General features: G+C 54.0%; 2 protein-coding genes across 4 annotated transcripts in view; one reads left to right on the top strand and one right to left on the bottom strand.

Annotated features, from left to right (window-relative positions):
• Positions 1-2,088: 2,088 nt before the first annotated feature.
• On the top strand, positions 2,089-7,635 carry TOR3A (torsin family 3 member A). Its single transcript, XM_079313757.1, has 6 exons — positions 2,089-2,417; positions 2,716-2,829; positions 3,449-3,714; positions 4,232-4,407; positions 6,352-6,476; positions 6,911-7,635. The coding sequence occupies exons 1-6, from the start codon at positions 2,126-2,128 to the stop codon at positions 7,159-7,161; spliced, it is 1,224 nt and encodes a 407-aa protein (XP_079169883.1). The 5' UTR covers positions 2,089-2,125; the 3' UTR covers positions 7,162-7,635.
• A 1,511-nt stretch (positions 7,636-9,146) lies between these two features.
• Positions 9,147-15,633, bottom strand: part of ABL2 (ABL proto-oncogene 2, non-receptor tyrosine kinase) — a 43,986-nt gene continuing 37,499 nt past the window's right edge. For 2 of the 3 annotated variants that reach the window (XM_079313748.1, XM_079313749.1), the window contains exon 11: positions 9,147-15,535. In XM_079313748.1, coding sequence (XP_079169874.1) covers positions 13,836-15,535 — 1,700 coding nt within the window. In that variant the 3' untranslated portion in view covers positions 9,147-13,835. The remainder of the gene's footprint in view (positions 15,536-15,633) is intronic. The other variant, XM_079313750.1, reaches the window with a different exon arrangement.

The following is a 15,633-nucleotide window of genomic DNA, read 5'->3' as shown; positions in this document are numbered from 1 at the left end:
GTTCCATGGAGCCAGGGATGGATACTGGGTTATGAGAGGGGTCTGTAGAGCTGGCAGGTGTTCGTGGCTGCCTTTGCTAAGCTTTTATTGGGTGGGGCAGGTCACTACTCCCACTGAGAGCAGAACTTTACTCAGTCTGCAGCTGAGATTTTCTTATTGCCCCAACAGTGAGTGCTTCAGAGGCAGGAGGTGAAGCTCTTATGAATTCAGGGGTCTTTGACTTGCCCTGTAACATCAACTGGTGGTGTGAAACCTGCTTTTATTTAAACTAGAGTTTCTCACTTGAAACTTTGGATTTCAGCATTGTTGAATTCTGTATGAACTGCTTTCTGGGATTTATTTTGAGGGTTTTGTGGGGGAGGATGTTCTGGGGTTCTTTGTTTCCTAGCATTGTGTGCTGACAGTAACTGTTCTTTTCCTCCATCTCTATTTTTGAGGTACCAATTTGCTCAGGAAGCAGGACAGGATTCTTGCTTGTGTATGAGCAGTTCAACAGCTACAGATGCATTTAAATTCTGACAGGCAGAAACTGGCAGTTTGGAGAGCTGTTGTTTCAAGCACTTTGTTGTGCTGCTGCTCTTTTTTTGGAGTGGTTGGCCATGGTAACAGAGTGAGAATTTGTATAACTGAGAGATTTTAGTGTTTCTGATTATGTAACAAACGTACTTTTACAAGAGGATGAACACAAACAACTTTGAGCCAATGGAGAGCCAAAGGGGATGGAAAAGAAGCACTTTCTTTGAAGTTCTCAAATCTTTTCCCTACATTTTTTTTATTGAATCTAAAAATTAGGAAGTCTTAAGTTCATATATCCCAAGTGTGGGACTGATTTGTTCTTTGTAGAATCTCAATATTTTTAAGAGACTGGGGATAGATAGGACTTTGTGGGGGAAAAAAGGAAGGACAGAGGAAGGAAAAAAACCCCTGTACTTCCTAACCCCCCTTCACAGAATCCCAGAATGACTGGGGTTGGAAAGGACCTTAAAGATCATCTTGTTCCAAGTCCTTGCCATGGGCAAGGACATCTTCCAGACCAGGCTGCTCCAAGCCCCATCCAATCTGGCCTTGGACATGGGGCAGCCACAGCTTCTCTGGGCAGCCTGTGCCCCCTAAAAAAGTTCTGGTTTTCCTTCCTGTTCTTACTGTGTGCTGCACTTGGGCAGGGCTGACATCCCAGGAATTATGCCATGAGCTGGTGCAGTGTTGGACAGTCAGTTCATCCTTCAGTGTTTTCTTTTTTTCCTTTGGAACATGTAAGCATCTATTTTTTTATGACATCTGCCCCTTTTAATAAGCTCTTTTCAGCTAGAGCAGTTACCCTGGCAGGCAAAGTTTGAATGTTCCAGCTATGAACTTTATGATTGAGGTGCCTCAGCTAGTTTTCGGAAAGGCTGACAGCAGTTTATTTTGCTATGGCTACAACAAGTTTGATTTTTAATTCATTTATTGAATGCAGTATTTTTAGTTCTGTTTAAGTTGTTGGGAGTGGTGTTCAGGTTGAAGCTCTCTGTTTTGTAGCTGGAAGGGGCGGGTTTGTCAGTCCCAGGATCTGAAACGCTGCTGTGTAATATCTGCAGGCACCTGCAGATGGGGATGCGCTCTGCTCCATGCCTGGGCTGCATCCCCCTGGACCAGGGAATCACCAGGCTGGATTCATTCTGTTTATTCCATCCTTCTTACTTTTTCTGAGCATGTGGGATAACCTTGAAATCCTTCCATTTCCAAAGCACTTGGGCCTTGTTCTCAGCTAGATGCCCAGGCAGCGGGCAGCAGCCCCAGCTGGAGAGCCGAGCTGACTCAGACTGGGCTGCTCCCTTGTTCCTGCCTCTGGTTTTGGTGTCCCCTTCAAAGGACACTGAAGAGCAGCTGCCATTTGCCCCGGCGCCTGTGGCTGCACAGCCGCAGCCGAACCGCCGGGCTGCGTTACAAACATGATAAATAATGATTTTCCTCCGTGGGGAGGCGGTGTCCGGGAGCTGCGGGCGCCTCTCCAGCTCCTTCCCCTCCCGGCGGGGCCCGGGGCGGGGCCGGAGCCTCTGCCGGGCCCGGGGTTCTGTGCTCGGTTCTGTCGGGCCCAGCCCCGCCCCGGGAAGTGAGATCAGCCCGGTTTGGGCCCGTCGCTGCCATGGGCCCGGCCCGGCTCCCGGCCCGCCGCGGGCTCGGCTGCTGCGCGCTGCTGCTGCTGCTGCTGCTGGGCGGCTCGGGCAGCCCCGGCACAGCCCCACGGCCCCGGGGGCCCTGGGCAGGGCAGCCGGCACCCGGCCCGCAGCGGTACGAGGCCCTGAGGAAGCATCTGGGAGCTGTGGGCGCTCTCTCCAAGCAGTACTGGCAGTACTTGGCGTGCAAGGTGTGGCAGGAGGGCTGCGAGGAGGAGGAGAAGCAGCGGAGGCGAGAAGGAGAGGCCGGTCCCGTCCCGGGTAAGCGCCGTGCTCTGTTCTCTCTGTCCCATCCCAGGGAGCAGCAGCAGGGCCGGGCGCTGCGATGTCCCTGAGGCTCTGCCCTTCCTCCCCAGGTTCTGCTCCGGGTGTCCCCCTGGGCCCGGGCTGAGGGCAGCGCTCTGGCGCTGTCCCGAACCAGCCGGTTCCGAGCTCACTGTCCCGAACCCGCCGCTGCCGGTTCCGAGCTCGCTGTCCCTGCCCGGAACAGGGTGTCTGCTCCCAGTGTAAAAAAGCCACTTTCCTGTGCCCTCTGCGCTCACACTGCTCCCGTTTCCAGGCTGGGGCTTTCCTCTGATCGGCCGGGATTACCTGGAGATCCTCTCGGGCTGGTACTGCAGCTTCGGCCAGTGCTGCGAGACAGGAGACTGCAGGATAATCAACAACATCACAGGTAGGGGCTGTGCTGCTCCTGTGGCTTGTTTGGAGGGGTTTTTTCCTGTTGTTCTAGAAAGTGTTGTTAGCAAAGGGCTTTCCTGAGTGGGGTGCTGAGCTGTGGGAGGGTGAGAGGCTGAGCTCAGTCCTGTGTCCCATTTGAATTTCTGAGACCAAAGAGAGTTTGTTCATTACTGCACAGATTATCTTCTCTAGCTTGCCACGAGCCCTGCCTGCATCCCTTAGCTTCCAGGCACGTGCACTGGCATCCAAACTGTCCCAGGACCCTGCCCTAGGTTGGGAGGGCACTCTGAGACCTGTGTGTAAGCCATGAGTAGGTATCGTTGTGTTTTGCTGTTGCTGAGACTCCTGGTGTGCAAAGCCTGTGCTGGGAGCTTGGGAGGGCCTTTGGGCATCAGTGTTCTCTGTAGCTGCCAAACATCTCCACCTCTTCCTAAAATAAAAAAGGAGTCAGTGGAAGATTTGTGTCTTTCTGTGGCAGGGCACAGGCAGCCTGTGATTTCAATGCCCCTTCTGAGTCCTCCCAGCCAGGCAGCCCTGGCACGTTTTCTCCTCCTGTTCCCACCTGCAGTAGTGTGCTGGCAGTTGCAGGCTGAGCTCGTGCTCTCTCTGTGCAGGGCTGGAGGCAGAGCTCAGTGGGCAGCTCCACGGGCAGCACCTGGCCAAGGAGGTGGTGGTGCGGGCGCTGCGGGGGTTCCTGCAGAGCCCCCAGCCCCACAGGGCTCTGGTGCTGTCCTTCCACGGCTGGTCTGGCACAGGGAAGAACTTTGTGGCTCGGATGGTGGCCAGTCACCTGTACCGGGATGGGCTGAAGAGTGATTGTGTCAGGGTGTTCGTCTCCCTCCTCCACTTCCCACATCACAACTACGTGGACTCCTACAAGGTGAGGGATGCTCCAGTGTGCTGGGCTGGGGCTCATGTCCTTCCCAGCAGCCATGTGGGGCAGGGCCTCGGGTTTGTGAGTGAAACTAGATCCCACAGCGCTGTCCTGGCTACTGCTGAGCACTGCTTGCATAGCTCCAAGGCTGCCCCTGTCCCACTCAGACCCTGAGGCCAGTAGGCTGAGGTGTACAAGAAGTTTGGGGGACCCCAAAGGCCTGAGCTTTAGTGCCAAAGGGATATTCCACATCATTTACTGTCATGCTCAGGAATAAAAGCTGCAGGGAGGGTGTTTGGGGGCAAGAAGCCATTGCTCAGAGACTGGCTGGGCATCAGTCTGTGGCAGGGTGGGTGGCTGCCTTTGAACCACTTGATTTCTTTCTTTCCTCTTTCACCTCACTCATTTTCCTGCCTTTGCCCTTCCCATTGTGTGCCCTGTCCTGCTGGGTGGGAGCAGGCAGAGCAGCTGTGGTGCTTGGCTGGGTTGCCCTGGGGCTGCTGACTGTGCTCCCTGCTGCCAGGCCCAGCTGCAGAGGCAGATCAGCGAGACCCTGCAGCGCTGCAGGCAGGCCCTGCTCATCTTCGACGAGGCCGAGAAGCTGCATTCCAGCCTCCTGGATGCCATCAGGCCCTTCATGGCTCAGCACCACAGCAAGGGCCAGGAGGATCAGCAGAGAGCCATCTTCATCTTCCTCAGGTGATTTCTGGTCCCCCAAAGGGATGGGGAGGAGCATAGTGCTGGTGTTTGTCCCCAGATGTGTGTGATACAAGGGGCTGAGGCTGCAGGGGAGGGCACAGATACCTTGTTCTCTCTTGGTGGTTTCCTCCATGTCCAGTTTTACCTGTGGGTGCAGGAGGAGCTGAGGTCCAGCTGAGTTGGGACCCCTGAGGCAGTGTCTAGACTTGGAGGCAAGGAAGCAGAGTCAGTTAACGTGGTGTCACCCTGCCTAGCTGAGCAGGAGATGTCACACTGCAGGGAGCAAAGCTGGGGCTGAAGGTCTTGGTGGGAAGTTCCTGTGCACTGGGAGCCAGGGAGTTCCCACTGCCTGGCTGTGGCTGCAGACTGAGGTGCTGTGAGGCTGATCCTAGCATCAGCACAGCCTGGTTCAGTTGGTTCCTTTCCCAGGAGCTGGGCACAGTGCGCCCCAGCACTGTCTCTGGGTGAGATGCTGCTGGAGGGAGAAAAGGGACATCTCAAAATCAGGATGTGAGGCAGGCACCTGACACAAGTGCCCCTGAAGTGTGAGAGGTTAGCATCTTGGGCCCCCTTCAGTTTAAGAATTGCAGCCTTGAGCTTGGTTCTGGCAGGAGCTGTTCCTGCTGATTGGAGGTAAGCAAAACATTCCTCCTCCACCTCCCACCATCCAGGCAAGTGTTCCAACCTCCAAATTTGGGGTTCCCTTGGTGAGGTTTCCCTGCCTGTGGAGGAGCTGTTTGTGTGCCCAGTGCCTGTAGAACTGACCACACTTCAGTTCCACCTGTGTGGAAGGAGCTGTGGTGGAAGGGCAGCCCCTGCCCTATGCTCAGCACAGGGTGGACATGCTGCCAGCTGCACTGGGCTGACGTGTCCTACCTGGTGACCTGTGAAGGGCAGGAGTGGACACTGTGCCACCCTCCTCTGCAAGCAGAGGGGAGCAGGGTGCCTTGAACTGCAGCAGTGTGTAATCCCAGGGGTTTCATCATCCCTGGTGGCAGTGTCACACTGACCTGCTTTAGGAGGATGGCTCTGCCCCAGGGCTCTGTGGACACTGGCACAGTCCTGCAGCTTGGCCCAGGTGTGGGAGCTGGGGGTGGGGTGGGACTGGCTGCCAGTCAAAAGGGGCTGTTTCTGCTGAGTTTGGGTTGGGAGCAGGATCAGTACAAGCTGCTTTCTCCCTGACGAGGGGTGGGGGCATGGTGGGAAACCATGGTGGCTTTTTCAATTCCCCTGCATTCCATTTGGGTTCCAGAGCCTCTGACATGAGGATGGGGTGCAAGATCTGTGCCTCCCACCCACACAAGCTCTGCATCCAGCTGGTTCCCACTTCGCTGGGGCATTCAGGGCTGGGAGCAAAACCCTCACTAGCATTTGGAGAGGGACACCTTTTCTGGACCTGCTTTCCAGGGTGAAGAGCTATTCTGTGACTCTCAACAGCTGCCAGGACCTTGCAAATCCCACCACAGAGCTGTTCCCATGGGTGTCCAGGGGAGTCCTTAGGTGGGAGCTGTGCTGCTGTTTTGTCCCCTGGGCAGAGGATGCTTTGCCAAGTCCTGGGCTGCCACTTGAATCCCTGCCCTGGACCTTCCAGTGAGACTCCTGCCACGTGCTCTGCCCTTTAACCTGGACTTTGTGGTGGCTTGTTCAGCGTTTGGTGTGGAGCCAGGTGTCACCTGCGAGGTCGAGAGCTTTCCAAGCCAGGACAGGGGACAGAGGGAGGTGGAGGGCTCTGCTGCCCCTGGGTCTGAGCTGGCAGGATGGCAGACAGCTCCATCAATGCCCGTGAAAAGGGGCTCTTTGGGAAGAAGGCTGGCTCTCCATGTGCTGATCCTAGACAGCAAATGCCAACAGAACTGTTGGGGCCTGTCTGCTGAAAAGGTGCTGGCAGCTCTCAGCAGTTCAGCTCTGTGGGAAATCTTGAGTGACTTCCCTCTGTGCCCACAGCAATCTTGGTGGCAACACCATCAATGAGGTGGCCCTGGACTTCTGGCGGGCGGGCCGGGCACGGGAGGAGATCTCCTTGGAGCTCCTGGAGCAGAGGCTGCGGCTGGAGCTGCAGGAGGCTGCAGGTGAGAGCTGGGCTTGCTCAGGGGGTGCTGGGCCTGCAAAGCTGTCCTTCTGCACTGTCACATCCACCTGTGTCACAGGGCTGTGTGTGGGGGAACAAGCCTTCACTTTGGGGTTGTTGACAGTGAGAGCCCCTGACTTGGTCCCTGTGAACCAAGGCACATGGGGAGGGAGAGGGCCCCTTTCAGCCCTGAAAATGGCTGGGGGCAAGAGGCAGCTCAGTGTCACAGGGCAGTACCAAGGCTGCTCTGGGCTCCAGGCTTCTCTTGGCGTGATTCCTAGAGATGCTCTGTACTCAGAGTGCTGAGCAGCTCTGCACAAGTGGGTCCCACCACCCACGGCTGGCTGAGCCCCTCAGAGCCAAGCCTGGCCTCACAGAGGGATGATGCTCTCAGGTGAAGCTTATGAGTTTGCCTGGTCTTGTGTTCTGCTTCAGAGGACAGTTATGCCCACAGCCACCTCCTCAGAGAGAACCTGATCGATTTTGTGGTGCCATTCCTGCCTCTGGAGTACCAGCACGTGAAGCTGTGCGCGCGGGACGCCTTCCTGGCCCGGGGGCTGCCCTACACCGAGGCAACGCTCCACGAGGTGGCCCAGATGATGGTGTTTGTCCCCAAGGAGGAGAAGCTCTTCTCTGCACAGGGCTGCAAATCCGTGCCCCAGCGCATCAATTATTTCCTTCCCTGAACAGCAGGTGGGACCATGCACTGCTGGAGGTGGTTCTGCACCCGGGGAGCTGCTCTGCTCACACAGGGTCAGAAGCAGATGACCCAGCCAGGCACTTGCAGCACGACTTGAGACTTAAACCCCCTGTTACTCCCAGAGCTATTGCAGGGAAGGAGGTGCATCCCTTACTCCTGGGATGTGGGCACAGCTGTGCTTGGCTGTGTTTGGAGTCTGTCTGGTGTTTTAAGTCCCTCCTTTTAGCTGACAGTAGCCTGAAGGGGTGACGTGGTTCTGCTGGCAGATGCTATTCCATATGAGTGGGGGCTGGGAATGCCCAAGTCCTTGGTCTGTTGCTGTGTGGTGAAGGGAGGCTTTGGACAGGCTGGTCCTGTTGAGACAACATGGCTGAAGCCATATTCCTGTCCCCAGTTTTCTCAGTCATTTTATAAGATCACCCAGAACTGTTTTGCTGGAGTTTTTTCCCTTTGTTGCTCTCATGCCTTTCTAAGGTGCCTGCTGCTGAGGGGCACACAGGCCAGGATCATAGTCTGGGCAGGGAGAAAAGGACTGAATAATCTCCTCTGGAGATGCCAAATCCATAGCTCACCTTGGAGTGCCCACCTCTCGCTGGAGTCTTCCGTTGTATGGAAGCAGCTGGGGTCAGGGGAACTTCTGCTGCAGGTATTTTTCTGAGTGGGTTGGTGAAGAGCCCATTTCCTTCACTACAAAACCAAAAGGGGAGAGAACTCCCCTGCCAAGGGCAAAGGGCAGATGAGGAGGATGGCTGAAGCATCAGGCTGCAGTCAAATGAGTTTTCATGGATGCAGTAAAAGCTTGGATTTTTTTCCTTCCTTTTTTGGTTTTTGTCTTCATGCTGTGTTTTTTTGGCTGGTATCAGCATTATTATTATTACTATTACAAGGGGCTGTTTGCTGTCTGGGTAGTCACCAGGAGATAAGTGCAGCAGCTCCAAAAAATTTCATCAGTGTTACAGGAATCACTCTGTGACCTCTGGGTCAAAACTCCCTTCCAACAGGGCTGTGCTGGCCAGGAGTGAACAGCACCTGCCAAGGACAGGGCTTGGCTTCCCAGCCACCCCACAGGGAGACCTTTGATCTATTTTAAGCTTTGACCCATTTTGCAGTGCCAGTGATGAGCAGCACGACCTCTGGGAAAGATTGACCAGCCAGCCACGTCCGAGCCCTGCAGACTCTGAGTCCCTGCTTCCCCCAGGGCACTCTGCCTCTGTTATCTAACAAGGCTCAATAGTTCAAGGCAGAGATGAGCCAGCTCACTCCCACTGCTCAGCCAGTGCAGGCAGCTTAACCCAGCTGTGTGGAATGGACCTTCAGGCTGTGCCAGCATGTGTGACCAGGCATTTCTGAGACTTGGTTTATGGTTAATTTCCAGTGTCAGAAACCTAGGAAGCACTGGGGGCAATGCCTCCAGCTGGGGCAGGCAGGCTGCTGCCTCCCAGGACACAACTGGGGTTGTTTGGTCACCTGGGCAGAAAGTTTGGCAAGATGTTTGTTGAAGGTTAGTTACCAAAAGGTCGTGTGTAAGCCAGGATAACATGGGATTTTTCCTAAATGTTGAGAAGTGTTCAGCTGGGCTAGGCTGCCACAGGTGGGGTGGCTGGTGGTGGGTGGGGGACTGGTTTGAGGTGGGCAGGGGAGCAGCTCTGGCTGTGGCTGCTGAGGGAGGTGGTGACAATGATGGGGCGAGGCCAGAGCTGCACTCTGCTGGTCACGAGTGTGTGTCTCACCTGGGTGAGCTCTGATCAGCCCTACAGCAGCAAGAGCTGCTCTCTGACCACACCAGGGCAACAGTTTGCTTCTAAACACATACTGCATAAATAAAGATACTGCTGCTTTTGCAACCTGCTGGAATTAAATTATTTCTCTTTTTAACATTTTTCTTCTACCCAAATGCACGAGCTTCTGGTCAGGATTGAACAGCTTCAAACATTCATTGAGGGGAAAAAAAAAAACAAAAAACCACTCAAATGGTTTTTGCCAATAAAATATTGCAACCTTTATTTAAAACAAAATGCAAATTGGCAAAACTTTGTGGAACGACAGGCAAAGAGGCCCTTCCAAGGGCCTTATTTACATCAAGTTTAACACTGTTCGCAGTTCACAGTCAGACGATAGTGAGAGAATTAAATTAGAAAAACAACCAAAATATATTACAATAACAATTAAAAAACAAAAACAGTTGACAACACTGCTAAGAGTGATTGGTGATTAACGTGTTTCATTTCAATCCATTCCTGCCCTCAACGATTTCACTACCAATACAAACAGTGCCATGTGAGCCCAGCAGGCTCCACCTCCTGTGCACAACAGACAGTGGGGAAGAACAACCTCCTTTGGTACAGACATTGATTGCTGAGCGTGGAGCTGTGAGAAACAAACCAGTGTCCCAGAGCCTCCTGCTACCTGCCACCAGAGAATGGGCTGAGGGCTTTGTTCTGCCCTCCAGGGATCTGCAGCACAAGCCCAGCTCCCCCTGTGCTGACAGTGCCCTGGCAGGTTTCCACCTGCTGCAGTCTCTGATGAGCAGCAGGGCTGAGCTGAGTGTGTCACAAGGAAGGCAGCAGCCTGCTGGCTCTGTAACCACCACCCTCTGGAGTCTCTGGTGCCCAGAGGAAAAGCCTGCCTCAGGTAGGTGGTAGGACAGGAGGGCTGGGATTACTGTGTGGCTGCACAGTGTAACACACCCCACTCCTCTGCCTGGTGGGGAGGGCCTGCTCTGTGTGCACTGCAGGGTTTGTTCCCTGTGCCCCACAACCCCTGCAAAAGCACCCTGACAGATGTCAACATTGTGTTTGGCTGTCTCAGGGACACAAAGCCAGTGGCATCCAGGAGAAATGTGCTGAGGAGGACAAGCACAGCCCTCCTCTCCCTGCTGTGCTCTGCATCAGCAACACTGCTCCCTTCAATTCCCCTTTCCCACTGGCTAAATTTGAGACTCAGACTTAGCTCAGCTGCACCCCTGCCCACACTAATGAAGGACATGACTAAATCTAGGGCCCACTTTGGGATAAAGAAGGGTGTACAGTGCAGGAAGAAGAGAGAATTGCACCAGTGAGTCAGCTAATTCCCACAAGTGGTAGGAAGAGAAAGTGCCCCCCCGAGCTCACGCTGTGTTTTGTGCTTGGCAGCCCCTGGGTGCCATCCCCATGGCAAGGATGGCTGCTTTAAATTCTGGCCCATAGCAGTGCAAGTGAGAGAGCCCAGCTCCAGCAGTGCCCCTCCATGGCTGCCTGACAGTGCTGAGGAGAAAAACCAACAGGATTTATGCCTTCTCCCCTGCCCCAAACCATGGAACATGAAGTGCTCTTCACTGGGACAAACAATGGGGTGTCAGCACCCACACATTCCTTTGCACATGTGGTGCCAGGCTGAAAACAGAGAATTGGCCACAGTGGAGACCCTTAAGGCTGAAGAGAAAGCCAGACCTAGCTAAAGGGAGAGGGAATGGTCAAAGTTTTAGAAGTAGCTGTGGAAGGAAGAATAACTGGATGGTGATTTACAGCAGAACCAGCTTTCCCAGATAGCATCCTCATGATGGTAGGGGAACATTGCAGTTTGGGAATAAAACAATCTAGGGCAGCAGAAGTCCCAGCAATTCTGCAGCCTTCACTTTAAGAGGAAAAAAACCTCATCATGTCAGCACTACCTCTGCCACAATCTGCCTCCCTGATGTTAGATGATAGGTAAGAGCAGAGAAAACACTTTCCATGAGAGTGACAACAGGTGAATCCCCAGATTCCACTGGCCTTTGTTTCTGCGCCACAAGAGGGGTCAGAACCAAAGAGGCTCCTGTGTTGGGCACAGAGGGTGTAGAGTCTCTGTGCTTGCAGACACCCAGAAGCTGCCTGGACATGGTCCTGCCAGGGGGCCCTGCTTGGGTAGAGTCTTTGGACCAGGTGACCTCCAAAGGGCCCTCCAACCTCAGCCATTCTGTGACTCTGGAAAAGCACTGGATGCTCCCCTGTCCCCTGCACATCTCTACTGTGAGGGCAAGAAGACAATGGGGCATCTGGAAGGAAGGGGGGATGGCCAGTGTTCAATGGGACACAGCTGCTTTCTTCAGAAAGGGCTGCAAGAGGGGAGTTCTAGCAGTCAGGAATTCCATATTGCTATGCTATCACTTTTGCTGTAGTTTTTCTGGAAGACTGGCATTTAGGGAAAAAAAATAAAAAGGCTTCTTTCAAAATACTGATCAATACTCACATCAGAATTGGGCTAAGCTTTAAGATGTCCTGGTTAAAATTCCTTTCCCCTGGAATCCCTTCAGTTCCAGCCCATTTGTCCCAGGCTGAGCAGCAGTACAATAATGGAACCATGGGATGATCTGCCAGGGTAAGCAAGACCTGCCCTTCTGCCCCAAAGAAAAGAAAGCCCCCCCACCTTCTAAATCCTTCTGATTGTTTGACAGGCCATGTGAAGCAATGCCACAAGCCACCTTCCCTTTGCAGGTCACCTTTCCAAAGGCAGTTAGTGTGGATGCACACCTTTCAAGAAGATGACTGAAAGAGATAAGGTAAACCACCAAAGCCCTCAGTAAAGTCTAGGAGATAAGGGGTTGGTACTCTGGCTGGAGAAGAGCCTTGGGACAGCCTCGAGGGCTGCAGGGGATCAGGACTTGCCAGCACAAGGGGTTGCTTGGTTCTTTTTCCCCCAGCACTTCATTTACTGAGCCACAGAAACTCACTGGCACATTGTACCTCCCATGCTGCTCCTCTACTGTGTCTCCATGCACCCTGAAACAACTTTGCTTAGCTCAGACCAGCAATGAAATGAGGATTCTCAGACACCAGCCCATTTCTGATGATTTTTCCAGGCCTGTCTCACTATGCTCTGTGGAAAAAACAGAGACACTTGCTGAGACACCCAGCCTGCTTCCAAGCACCAACATGTGCTCCTAGACAGAGAGGGAAGTGCCCATCTTCTGAAGTCACACCAATGCCACAGCTCCACTCTAAATGCTCAGACTAAAAGCAGCACAGCCACACTTGAAAAACAAGTTTAAAAAGTGTTTTAGGCAAAAAAACCCAGAGACTTAAGGTGCAAAGCAAGTGAGATCCTCTGTCACCAGCAGTGTGAAGTGAGCAGCAGCATGCAGGTAAGGTGTATTTGGAGCCAGGTTTCAGGCCTGTTTTCTTTCCTCTTACAAACCAGCAACTGAGCTCCTCTTACTTGCCAGTACATTCACCCCTTGGGGTGTGCTTAGACACAGACCAGCTTTGTGAGGACACAACAGTCTCCAAACAGCACCAGGAACAAGGATGACAATGCCAACCACTCAGCTGCTCTCATTATGGGGTGCTTAGAAGGCATTGGAGACCCAGTGGGAGCCCTTCAGGGTAGAGCCACAGCTTTTGTAGCCACGCCTGAGGCAGAGGAGTGCACAGGTTATGTGCACATTCCCTACCCCACAGCACAGGATTCTGGTCTAGCCTTTAGAATATGGGAATAAATACATGGAGATGCCTGTGGTGTTTCCCTGTGTGCTGCCATACCTTATCACTCAGGATGCAGGGAAGCTGGAAGCCTGTGAGACAGGTAAGCATCAGAATAAATCCCAGGAATCTGGCAGTGTGAAGGGTTAGGGACAGGTCCAGGGAACCCTGCAGCAGTAAGGATATGTGGTGGGCAGGCTGGGCTGTACTTCTGGTGCTCCAGCTGGCCCTGCAATGCTGTGACTGCTAAAGGAATGTGGAAAACAGCCAGGGGGCCAGAAGCTCTGCCTTACCATGGGTCCTCAGGTGATCAAACTGAACTGGGGAGTCAACCCGGTAACAAGCTAAAAACAATCTAGAGCTTAAAAAAAGAAATAACCCACCCACCCCAACAACAACATTGGCAAGTTGTGCAAGAGCCCCAAACTACTCAAAAATGACCATCAAGCAGCACCTGTGCTAGACCACTAGAAATAGGTATCAGCTGAGTGAAGGCTGTGTGGTGGGAAGGGGGAATTCCAGTGGTAAGTCTGCCCAGCATCCCTGATGCTTCCAATACAATGATGATGAGAACGTGGTGGATGAGGTGGATGGAGGGGAAAAGGGACAGTTTCATATATTAACTAATCTTGCAGTTCTCATTACAGCAGCAACAGTGCTGTGGAAGTCAAGCCATCCAGACCAGTGCATCCACCTCCAGCAGCTCTGAATACTGTCAGTGCATTAGACCTTTCCCCCAGCTGCACACGACTGCCCCTGGAGCCGCTCTGGCTGCTCTGCCCTCGGTACCAGCAGAGCCCCAGTGCCTTTCCTTGGCCTTGTCAGGACAGCAAAGCACAGTGAGTGCAGTCAGGGCAGGATTTGTGCAGCCAGGCAGCTGCAGCCACCCTAGGACTCTAGCTGTCACCACCATCCTGCCCAGAGGGAGAACCTGCCATCGGTCCTCCTGCCTCTCCAGGGGAGGAGAAGGAACTTTCTTTCCCTTGCCATACCAAGCAGATCAACCTGACTAGGTAGGGACAGATCCTTGATGTTCTGGCCCTTACAGCTTTCATCTACCCTCTCCATCCCCAATTTTTTGAGATGAACCTGTAAACGTGAGGAGAACTCAGTGATCTGAGGTACTTCACATACTCAAGTATCAGTCTTTCCTTTTGAAAGCATCAGTACAGAAAAACAGTCCCGCCCTCCCCGTGCATGTTTCTCTTACCCAGATTGACAGTAGCTACCTTTGCACCACATCACTGATTTCTTGGACACATGACAATAAGTTATTAAGGACGGGGTTCGCCCCATGGATGCCAGCAGCCGTGGAGGACACCTGCAGCTCCTGCAGGCTGAGTTCCAGTTTGCTCACGGCCTCCCGGAAGGCGAACTTGTTGCGCGTGTGCGGGATGCAGTCCACGTAGCCTGAGCAGTAATCCAGCAGCTGGTGGCCCGTGTCCACCAGCTGGCTGTTGGGCGTGGGCTCGGCGATGGCGCTGGAGAGCAGATCCGCGCACTCCAGCAGCGCCTCCTTGCTGATCTTGTCCGCGGGGATCCTCTCGGCCGCCTGTTTGGTCTTTCTCAGCGCGACCTTGGCGCCGGCCGTGCCGTTGGCCATTTTCACCGGGGAGGTGGAAGACGATGACAGAGGCACTTGAGGCGGAGGCATCACGGGCCTCCCAGATTTTCCACCGACAGGTGCTGCTGCTGCTGCTGCCGCCTTCTTGCTGCCTTCGTTGGATTCCAGTCCGTGCTGCCCTCCCGCCACGCTGCTCAGCTCTTCTGCCGCATCCGAGCAGGCGGCCGGCTGCTGGAGGAGCCGCATCACCGGGGGTGGAGGTGGAGCACACTTTGGTTTTACCCGTCTGGGCCGGTCCCTGTCGCCGGAAGAAGTGACCTGATGCTCAGATAAGAGCTTAAATTTATTACCCTGAGAGTCTGTGCCAATGAGCTGCACATCTGCTGGAGTGTGTTTTAGAGTGGGTGAGATTAGGACTGGCACTTTGTGGTTATGAGTGGTTGGAAGTATTGCTGCAGCCTTTACTGGAGATGACCACCCTGGCCTCTCGCCATCCTCAAGGGCCCCTTGCCGTGGGCCACTGTTTTTTTCTTTGCCCTTAGGAGCTGCCACTAGCCCCGGACCCTCCTTTTCTTCTGACGCGGAGGGAGTTCGGAAAGGGAGTGCTGTGGCACCCCTTGGCAAGAGTTTTGCTTTTGGTCTCTCTCTGGTCAAAGCAGGGCCTTCTTCAAACCTTTTGGGAATCAGGTCACTGGCCCTCCCTGTGCTCTCATCGGGCTGGGAGGAGGTGGACACAGTCCGTTCCAGCTGAATTTTTGACCTCTGGGAGTTTCTGGGAAGGGTCATTGCCATCCTATCCTGCTCTGGAAGCCCTGAGGACATGGAAGATGTAGAGTTTGACCTTGGAAAAGGTTTTGAAGCTTCTTCATTGCCAGTGGGTTTTCCTGCTCGTAAACCCAGCGTCTTTTTAATCAAGCGTGGCGTGAAGAAGCCAGTGATGCCCGACCACCCTCCACCAGTGCTCACACCCCCAGCACTGCTGGGCCCAGTGCCCTCCTCACTGCAGAAGGTCCTCTGCACAAAGCCCCCTCCATAGCACTTGGGGGGTGCCAGGCTCGTGTCCTGCTGCGCTGGAGCAAAGGAGAACCCATCCACGTGCTGCAAGGAAGCAACAGAGGAGAAGTTACCCGTCAGCTCGTATTTCTTATGGGGCTGGTTCTCCATCTCCCGGAAGGAGCTGCTGCGCTTGGGAGGCGTGGGAGCGTTCCTCTTCTTCATGAAGGAGCTGAAGAAGCCTCCTTTCCTGTCCCTGGTGAACGTGGTCTCTTTGGCATCCTCCAGGAGGCTGCTGGGGGACTTGTCCCTCTGCTTGCGGGGCAGCGCGGGGGACCCGCCTGCTGGCTGTGTGCTTCTGATGAAACCTGGGCAGGAGAAACAGGTGTTAATCTGTCCATCCATTTCCATTTCCACCTCCCTGTCCTGCACTGGGTTTTACAGGCCTGGTGTATTTACCTGCCCA

Source organism: Erithacus rubecula (assembly GCF_903797595.1).
Source record: "Erithacus rubecula genome assembly, chromosome: 10".
Classification (NCBI taxonomy): domain Eukaryota; kingdom Metazoa; phylum Chordata; class Aves; order Passeriformes; family Muscicapidae; genus Erithacus; species Erithacus rubecula.
Note: the sequence above shows the minus strand (reverse complement) of the source record. Positions and strands in the feature narration are given on the sequence as shown.